We start from the raw sequence: 10891 nt of genomic DNA on the forward strand, positions 1-10891 counted from the left end.
TACACACCACCCCCATCACACATCAATGTCCTACACACCACCCCCATCACACATCAATGTCCTACACACCACCCCCATCACACATCAATGTCCTACACACCACCATCACACATCACAGTGTCCTACACACCACCACCATCACACATCAGTGTCCTACACACCACCATCATCACACATCACAGTGTCCTACACACCACCACCATCACACATCAGTGTCCTACACACCACCATCATCACACATCACAGTGTCCTACACACCACCACCATCACACATCAGCGTCCTACACACCACCACCATCACACATCAGTGTCCTACACACCACCATCACACATCACAGTGTCCTACACACCACCACCATCACACATCACAGTGTCCTACACACCACCATCACACATCACAGTGTCCTACACACCACCACCATCACACATCACAGTGTCCTACACACCACCATCACATGGCCCCTCTCCAGATACAGTGTGTGAATATCAGATTGTTTGTTATATCTATTCAGTGGATACTGAATTGTATAATGTGTATAAATAAACGTACATACAGTCCTTGTTTGTGTTACATGGTGTACAGGATGGTGTGAATAATGTGCAGCAGTGTGTATGAGTATATTTAGTTTGTTAATGGCTGTTGTAAGTGCCTCAACACACAAGGCATTCACACATCTTCTCCTGGGCTTCACCTCATAGCCTCTCCAGGATATTTACTCACCACGTATGTCAGTGCATGCATGTGTGTGTGTGTGTGTGTGTGTGTGTGTGTGTGTGTGTGTGTGTGTGTGTGTGTGCATGCTTGCGTCTGTGTGATACAGGTATACAAAGATCTGATTTTGGCGGCAGGTGTGTGTATGTGTGTGTGTTACAGATGTCCCTGTTCTGATGCATGACAGTGTGTGTGTGTGTGTGTGTGTGTGTGTGTGTGTGTGTGTGTGTGTGTGTGTGTGTGTGTGTGTGTGTGTGTGTGTGTGTTACAGGTATACCCAGGCCTGATGCTGACGGCAGGTCTTTTCCACTACATCCTGAACCTCCTCCATATCACTGTACACATCCGTGATGTGTGTGTGTTCCTGGCCCCCGTGTTCAGTGGCCTGACTGCCATTTCCACCTTCCTCCTGACGAGGGTGCTGTGGAGTCAGGGAGCTGGCCTCCTGGCTGCCTGCTTCATTGCCATCGTACCCGGCTACATCTCACGTTCCGTCGCTGGTTCCTTTGACAATGAGGGCATCGCCATTTTCGCCCTGCAGTTCACTTACTACCTTTGGGTAAGTGCCTCCTTCACACAGCTTCATACAGTACTGACCTAACACACAGCTTCATACAATACTGACCTAACATACAACTTAGTACTGACATAACACAGATTCATACTGTACTGACCTTACCCACAGCTTCATACAGTTCTGACCTAACACAGATTCATACAGTACTGACCTAACACACAGCTTCATACAGTGCTGACCTAACACACAGCTTCATACAGTACTGTTATAACACAGATTCATACCGACCTAACATAACACAGCTTCATACAGTACTCATCTAACACACTGCTTCATACAATACTGACCTAACACCAGTGATGGCTTAGTTACCTTGAAAAAGTAATCTGATTACTGATTACTCCTTTAAAAAGTAACTTAGTTACATTACATATTACTTGATTTTAAAAGTAAGTACATTAGATTACAAGTTACTTTAGTAGTTATATTCAGCAGCAAAATAAGTTTTTTCCAATACTCACTTTATTGGAAGTGCATTTTTAACAGTAACAATGTGTCTCCTGACATTACATTTGTGTCGCTGTGTGGTATTATTTGTAAATGTATTTGTAAACGCAATACAAGTGAACTACTCAGTCAGACAACTATTTGTTGTGAAACAAAATACAATTACAATTTCAAGCATTTTTAAGTACATTAGCCAAAATTCCAGCACTTTTCAAACCTGGAACACAATGCAACATTAAAATTCATCAGGTAAATGTTCCTTCCCCTGTTTTTGAGGGGTATTTCTTTACACTACCACATATCGTTACGAACAACACTGTACAGAATGACGTGAACGTGCTCGCACTCTCTCACAGGTATATATATATATATATATATATATATATATATATATATATATATATATATATATATATATATATATATATATATATATATATATATAATGGTATATAGGTATATATATGTATGTATGTATGTATGTATATCTTCACTACTAAGGTAGATTCGATACACATCTCGAAACACTGTCACCGAAACGATATAACTGCGATACTCTGAAACCCCTTGTCGATACGATGCGATACAAATCACTCCTGTTCACGATATGATGTGATTCAAAATGATCATTCAAGTTTTTTGGCCATGTTCTTCTGTAATATAAGCTCTCAAATAAAACCACAATTATGGAAAAATAAGCCTAGAGATGAATCCATATGTTGGGCTAACTGTCTTCTTCAGTTTGAGCCCTGAATGATCATTTTCCTATATGTACAACTTGAGATATCTAGTGTTGAAGTGTACTAGTACCATTCGCTCAGAAATGCAGCCATTGGGCTGTAAAGCGTTAAAGGGGGGCATGTGCAGTATAGGGTTAAACCAGCCTCTTTATACCAGCCCCGTTAAACCAGCCCTGTTTTACCAGGTCCATAAAACCAGCCCTGTTATACCAGCCCCGCTAAACGGGCCCCATTAAACCAGCCCCGTTATACCAGCCCTGTGAAACCGGCTCAATTTGCACAGAGCACTATCACCGAACAGGAGACACTTAGGTGGACTGGTGTTCCAGTGCTGAGTTGAGAATGAGTGGGTCAGTGTGGGGCTCTTTACTGGGGACACACTCTCCGAAGAGAAGAAGAACCTCGTAGGGACAGCGGACTCATGTCAACATTTTTTGTCTTATACACATTCATGTCCTCTTTCTTTTTCCCTCATTTTTCTCCACCTCTCCCTCTCTCTCCATCTCTCTCCCTCTGTCTTTCACCCTCTCTTCCTCTCTCTCCCTTTCTTCTTCTCAGCCCCACTGATTCTCTAGTTAGAGGCCTGTCTAGTTCTTTATGCAGCTGATGTCCAGCACACACTTTACTGCAGTTAGAACGCTGAGGATATCGTTGACATTTATAGAAGTGTAATTGAAACATTCATCCTAATGTCACTCGGAGTGACTGGTAGTTTCATTTCTTCGCAGGGCTTCACACTGATGTATTGAACCTGGGAAGGATGTTGACAGGAGCTGCCTCATAGTCAAACTCTGGCTGCTGGACACTAATTCATTACATAACAAGCTAAAAACTACCTCAGATTCAGGAAGTGAAGAACTAAATTACAGATAACACTCCGTTTAGATAGAAAAAGGAGACGGTTATCTAGCAAACTGTTCAGTTCTGTATCCAAAAGTGCAAACTTCTAGCTTTCTGCACAGAGCTCTGATGTTTCTCTGCATCCTTAAAGGTTTGTAACAGTGAATATATTTCAGTGAGCTGTTAGAAGCTGAGGAAGTTTGAGAGTGTAGCCGAGAACCTATGAGGCACTGCGTGTGACAAAGGTCTGCTCCTGTCCTGCTGAGCTGGACTGAGACAGAGATGCGAGATGTTGCGTGTGACACAGGTCTGCTCCTGTCCTGTTGCGTGTGACACAGGTCTGCTCCTGTCCTGCTGAGCTGGACTGAGACAGAGACGTGAGATGCTGCGTGTGACACAGGTCTGCTCCTGTCCTGCTGAGCTGGACTGAGACAGAGACGTGAGATGCTGCGTGTGACACAGGTCTGCTCCTGTCCTGCCAAGTTGGACTGAGACAGAGACGTGAGATGCTGCGTGTGACACAGGTCTGCTCCTGTCCTGCTGAGCTGGACTGAGACAGAAACATGAGATGCTGCGTGTGACACAGGTCTGCTCCTGTCCTACTGAGCTGGACTGAGACAGAGACGTGAGATGCTGCGTGTGACACAGGTCTGCTCCTGTCCTGCTGAGCTGGACTGAGACAGAGATGTGAGATGCTGCGTGTGACTCAGGTCTGCTCCTGTCCTGCTGATATGGATTGAGACAGAGACGTGAGATGCTGCGTATGACACAGGTCTGTTCCTGTCCTGCTGAGCTGGATTGAGACAGAGACGTGAGATGCTGCATGTGAAACAGGTCTGTCCATGTCCCGCCGAGCTGGCTGACACATGCAGCCTGTTGGAGCAGATACCATATTAACATCTAGAGCCAACATAATCATTGGTTTGCAGGTTAAGGTGATAATTCAAATCTGATATATCTGTGGATGAGTGCTGTCCATGGTACTAAAAACCATTTAGTAGTGAAACCACAGTGCACTGCACATAGAGGGCTTGTGCATGGCAGCACTGCCCTCTGGAGTCTGGTATGCCCTGAGATTCCCATGAGCTCCAAAAGCCCTTTGATCTTTGTTTTGATGTATTGATTTTTATTTTGTTCGAGTTCGACCACAGACTTAAACCAGTATAAGAGTGACTCAACCATGACTCAAACAAAATCAGATTTCAAATGGGGTTGTCTAGCAGTCTTGCTCTGGATTTCAATCAGAAAATAGATCTTCGATCACAAGAATAAACATGTAAGTGTCCAGACATGACACAGGCCTGCTCGGGTGTGTGTGTGTAAGTCTCAACCTCAGTCCACCACCACCACCACTTGGACTAGATGAGCCTACTACATTCACAACTTTTATTTATATTATTTTCTTTATCTTCCATAAAATAATTTATTTAATTTCTATATTGGTTTTGGGTGGTCACATTGTGAAATTTCACAGATTTTTAGTATTAATTTTATCATATGTGCATGGTACATTTGGGTTTTCATTTTGTTTGATTTCAGTGATTTTCTAAGTGAATTTTAGCCACAGTAGTCAGACTACGATTGTGGACGTTGGGGAGGCTACATATCACTTGAGGACCATCATGGCCACAGTGTGTGGGTACATATTTGCTTATGTCATCTCTCTATTGGTTTACTAATTTATGTCATGTCTGTACTGCAAACTGTAGATTTATCCTTGCTTTTGATCATTAATTACATATGTATATAGGTGTAAATCGGGTTGGAATCACATTAATCAAATGATATATTTTCTTAATTTCTTATGGGAAAATTAGCTTCAGATTTCAATCAGGCACACAGAATCACTTAATTTTAAAACCTGAGGTACCACTGTAGCCCCAGAACCCTGCTTGACGGGTGGTGGAGAGGCTGGTGCTGTCCGTGGTGCTGAAGCGATGCAGCTCTCATTGTGGGTCCCTTTCCACTCTGGCTCTGTTAACCAGGATTGGAACAGCACACAGTGTTCTGAGTGTGTCAGTGAGTGGTGTGGGCTGAGCTGAGCTGCACTCTAGACTGGTGGAACCTTCTCCCACATTTTGCCATTGAATGGGAACTTGGTTCAGTTTTATTGTTATTTCACACATACAGTATAGCAAAAGGCTAAAACTCACTGATCTCAAAACAGCAAAGCAAAACACCTACAGATAGAATAGAGAACAGAAACAGAATACAGTACAGAATATGAAAGACCCTCTAGATTCACACACTCACCCACAGTGTAATTACACAACACCCTCTAGATTCACAGTGTAATTACACAACACCCTCTAGATTCACACACTCTTCACACACTCACCCACAGTGTAATTACACAACACCCTCTAGATACACATACTCACCCACAGTGTAATACCACAACACTCTCTAGATACACACAGACTCACCCACAGTGTAATTACACAACACACTCTAGATACACACAGACTCACCCACAGTGTAATTACACAACACCCTGTAGATACACACAGTGTAATTACACAACACCCTCTAGATACACACAGTGTAATTACACAACACCCTCTAGATACACAGTGTAATTACACAACACCCTCTAGATACACACAGTGTAATTACACAACACCCTCTAGATTCACACAATGTAATTACACAACACCCTCTAGATACACACAGTGTAATTATATAACCCCCTCTAGCTGATATACACACACAGAGTGTAATTATATAGGATACAGTAAGTAGACAGCAGCATGAATTTCTTCCACTTCAGTGAGTACAGCTGCTCGTGTGTGTGGTGTGTGCAGGTTGAGTTATTTCAATCAGATCTGTTATTCCAACCATAATTAATTCATTATTTCCAAATGTACAAAGAACATGCATATAAGCATTCACACTACAGTTAAACAAAAGTGAACCTACACACACACACGTTTGCTCACACACCACACTTATGCACACATACCCACTGCCAGATACACACACACACACACACACACACACACGTATGAAAGGACAAACATGAACATAGACAAATGCAGAGACAATGGAATACACAGATGCACATTTAAAGTACATTCAGTCTTATATGAACTCTCCCTGTCTTCGAGTCTGCAATCTCTCCTGTTATCTCTCTTTCTCTCTCTCTCTCTCTCTCACGCTCCCTCTCCCCCTCCATCTATATCTCTTTCCCTCCCTCCCTCTCTCACCCGTGCACTCTCTCTCTCTGTAATGTTGTTATCTCTGTCTCTGTTCTCCCTGTTTCTTCTGCCCCATATCTGTATCAGGCAGCTGCACTCTGTGTAGTCGTTATCATCTGATCTTCTCATGCGGAGTGTGTGTGTGTGTGTGTGTTCGTGTGTGTGTGTTCGTGTGTGTGTGTGTGTGTGTGTGTGTGTTCGTTCGTGTGTGTGTGTGTGTGTGTGTGTGTGTGTGTGTGTGTGTGTGTATGTGCCTTTGTTTGCATGTGTGTGTGTGTGTGTGTTTCTGAGAGAGAGAGAGAGAGAGAGAGAGAGAGAGAGAGAGAGAGAGAGAGAGAGAGAGAGAGAGAGAGAGAGAGCATTCCTGCCAGTGTCTCAGTGGTCTGGATCTTGTTAGTGGGATATGAGGTATGACACTGATTTTCTCTGATGGTGTTTACATCTTTTGTTGGAGTTACTAACACATCAGTTACAGCTCTCATCAGCAACCTCACCAGAGCAGTCTCCCTCTCTCAAACACCCAGAGCAGTCTCCCTCTCTCAAACACCCAGAGCAGTCTCCCTCTCTCTCACACACCCAGAGCAGTCTCTCTCTCTCCCTCACACACCCAGAGCAGTCTCTATCCCTCACATACCCAGAGCAGTCTCTATCCCTCACACACCCAGAGCAGTCTCCCTCCCTCACACTCCCAGAGCAGTCTCCCTCCCTCACACACCCAGAGCAGTCTCTCTCCCTCACACACCCAGAGCAGACTCTCTCCCTCACACACCCAGAGCAGTCTCCCTCCCTCACACACCCAGAGCAGTCTCCCTCCCTCACACAACCAGAGGCGTCTCCCTCCCTCACACACCCAGAGCAGTCTCCCTCCCTCACACACCCAGAGCAGTCTCCCTCCCTCACACACCCAGAGCAGTCTCCCTCCCTCACACACCCAGAGCAGTCTCTCTCTCCCTCACACACCCAGAGCAGACTCTCTCCCTCACACACCCAGAGCAGTCTCCCTCCCTCACACACCCAGAGGCGTCTCCCTCCCTCACACACCCAGAGCAGTCTCTCTCTCCCTCACACACCCAGAGCAGACTCTCTCCCTAACACCCACAGCAGTCTCCCTCACACACCCAGAGCAGTCTCCCCCCTCACACACCCAGAGTAGTCTCTCTCTCCCTCACACAACCAGAGGCGTCTCCCCCCTCACACACCCAGAGCAGTCTCTCTCCCTAACACCCACAGCAGTCTCCCTCACACACCCAGAGCAGTCTCCCCCCTCACACACCCAGAGTAGTCTCTCTCTCCCTCACACAACCAGAGGCGTCTCCCCCCTCACACACCCAGAGCAGTCTCTCCCTCCCTCACACACCCAGAGCAGTCTCCCTCCCTCACACCCCCAGAGCAGTCTCCCCCCTCACACACCCAGAGTAGTCTCTCTCTCCCTCACACAACCAGAGGCATCTCCCTCCCTCACACACCCAGAGCAGTCTCTCCCTCCCTCACACACCCAGAGCAGTCTCCCTCCCTCACACTCCCAGAGTAGTCTCTCCCTCCCTCACACACCCAGAGCAGTCTCTCCCTCCCTCACACACCCAGAGCAGTCTCTCCCTCCCTCACACACCCAGAGCAGTCTCTCCCTCGGTATTTGCTGACACCAGCACCCTTTACTGGCCTGGGCAGTGCAGTCCATTTATGCATTTCCCTCTTTAGCCTGCAGAGGCAGCTGATTCCAAGACACACCGCTGAAGACCAGAAGAGATGCTAAGCGACTAGAGCCAGTAATGAGCAGTTGTTGGGGGCTCAGGACCTCAGAGATGTTGAGGAGCCTGGAGGGAGCGTAACTGAGCATAGCTGAGTAGATCCCAGCAGATTTGATCTCCTGATTGGAGGAATCTTCCTCTCTTTCTCAGCTTCAGAAAGAACAGGAAAACCCCCTTTAGAACAGGAAATCTCCTGTATTGGTATGTGAGACACAGAGGCCATGGCCACAAAGGAATAGAATTAGTCTCAAAAGTTCAGACCTACTTTTTGACATACACTCTGTCTCCTTGGTGTAACTCTGTCTCTGTGGTGTGACTCTGTCTCCTTGGTGTAACTCTGTCTTTATGGTGCAGCTCTGTCTCTGCAGTGTATCTGCCGAGTCTCTTTGGGCAGCCATGATTTCTTACATGGGCCGGTATGGAGGAATCTGACTTCACTCAAGACACTGTTTTTATAAAGAAGTCTAATAACGCTCCAGAATGACTCACATTACTGTTCTCAGAGATGCCACGGTAGTCACTGAAATTTCATTCATCTCCACTTTTGAAATTGTGCATTATAAGACCTTGATTCCACATTAGGAAAAAAACCTCCCTCTCTCTCTCTCTCTCTCTCTCGTTCCTCTCACAGGTATACATACACACACACACACACACACACACCCCACACACACACCCACACAAACACCAACACACACACACAGGTGCACACATCTCTAGGGTTGGTACTTTCATAGATTTACCACTAGTCACACAAGGTCCCTGGACTCCAGTTTAATTACACCGTTGTAATTTGCCCCTGGCATTTGTCTGTACAGTATATGATAGGGGGACTGTGTGTATGTGTGTGTATGTGTGTGTGTATGTGTGGGTGTGTGTGGGTGTGTGTGCGCATGCATGTGTGTTTGTTTGTATGTGTGTGTTAGTGTTTGTATGTGTGTGCGTGTGTGTGTGTGCGCATGCGTGTGTGTGCGAGTGTGTGTGTGTGTGCGCGCGCACGCATGCGTGTTTGTGTTTGTTTGTATGTGTGTGTTAGTGTTTGTATGTGTGTGTGTGTGCGCATGTGTGTTTGTATGTGTGCGCATGCGTGTGTGTGTTTTGTGTGTGTTGTGTTTGTGTTTTGTGTGTTTGTGTATATGTGTTTTGTGTGTGTGTGTGTGTGTGTGTGTGTGGATTCAGGAGGTGGTAAATGTGTCAGATACAGTGCTGCTGTTGCTGTCTAAGTGAACCTGTGATGTGAGAGTAATGCAGCTCTTCTCTGTCCTGTTTTAGGTGAAGTCTATCAAATCAGGATCAGTCTTCTGGGCCATCTGCTGTTGTCTCAGCTACTTCTACATGGTGAGTGTGTAAGGGTGTTGATATGCACGCAAGCATGTAAGTGTGTGTTTGTGTGTGCATATAGACATGGCCAAGACAATTTGCTGCAGTTCAAACTGAGCATCAGAATGGGGAAGAAATGTGATTTAAGTGACTTTGAATGTGACATGGTTGTTGGTGCCAGAGGGGCTGGTCTGAGCATTTCAGAAATTGCTGACCTACTGGGATTTTCACACACAATCATCTCTAGGGTTTACAGATAATGGTCAGAAAATATCCAGTGAGCAGCAGTTCTGAGGGCACAAATGCCTCGTTGATGCCAGAGGTCAGAGGACAATGGCCAGATTGGTTCAAGCTGATAGAACGGCACAGTAACTCAAACAACCAGTTATTACAACTGAGGCATGCAGAAGAGCACAACACGTCAAACCTTGAGGCAGATCGACTACAGCAGCAGAAGACCACACTTTGTACCACTCCTACCATCTAAGAACAGAAAACTGAGGCTACAATTTGCACAGGTTAACCAAAATTGGACAATACAAGATTGGAAAAATGTTGCCTGGTCCAATGAGACTCGATTTCAGCTGGAACAATTGGATGGTAGGGTCAGAATTTGGCATCAACAACATGAAAGCATGGATCCGTCCTGCCTTGTATCAACGGTTTAGGCTGGTGGTGGTGGTGCAATGGTGTGGGGGATATTTTCCTGGAACACTTTGGGTCCATTAGTATCAATTGAGCATTGTGTTAATGCCACAGCCTACCTGAGTATTGTTGCTGACCATGTCCATCCCTTTATGACTGCAGTGTACCCATCTTCTGATGGCTACTTCCAGCAGGATAACGCGCCATGTCATAAAGTGTGAATCATCTCAGACTTGTTTCTTGAACACACAATGAGTTCAATGTACTGGAATGACCTCCACAGTCACCAGATCTCAATTCAATAGAGCACCCTTGGGATGTGGTGGAACGGGAGATTCGCATCATGGATGTGCAGTCGACAAATCTGCAGCAATGAAGGATTAAGGCAGTTCTGAAGGCAAAAGGGGTCCAACCCAGTACTAGCAAGGTGTACCTAATAAAGACAAGGTGTACCTAAGAAAGTGAGTGTATATTAAGGGGTGGGCATAGATTATTTTTTTAAATCTAGATTAATCTCACTGAAATCTTGAAATTAATCTAGATTAATCTAGATTAATTTCAAGATTTCAGTGAGATTAATCTAGATTTAAAAAAATAATCTATGCCCACCCCTTAAGAAACCCTATCTCAAAAACTGACTTTTAGTCATTACTTGGGTAGCACGC

At 45.3% G+C, this 10891-nt stretch overlaps 1 protein-coding gene across 3 annotated transcripts in view; it reads left to right on the forward strand.

The window, feature by feature from the left end:
- LOC143514711 (dolichyl-diphosphooligosaccharide--protein glycosyltransferase subunit STT3B-like) overlaps window positions 1-10891 on the forward strand; it is a 172611-nt gene that overhangs the window by 134179 nt on the left and 27541 nt on the right. For all 3 annotated transcript variants that reach the window (XM_077006237.1, XM_077006238.1, XM_077006239.1), the window contains exons 3-4: window positions 984-1271; window positions 9534-9599. In XM_077006237.1, coding sequence (XP_076862352.1) covers window positions 984-1271; window positions 9534-9599 — 354 coding nt within the window. The remainder of the gene's footprint in view (window positions 1-983; window positions 1272-9533; window positions 9600-10891) is intronic.

This window comes from Brachyhypopomus gauderio, chromosome 5 (assembly GCF_052324685.1).
Source record: "Brachyhypopomus gauderio isolate BG-103 chromosome 5, BGAUD_0.2, whole genome shotgun sequence".
Lineage (NCBI taxonomy): Eukaryota > Metazoa > Chordata > Actinopteri > Gymnotiformes > Hypopomidae > Brachyhypopomus > Brachyhypopomus gauderio.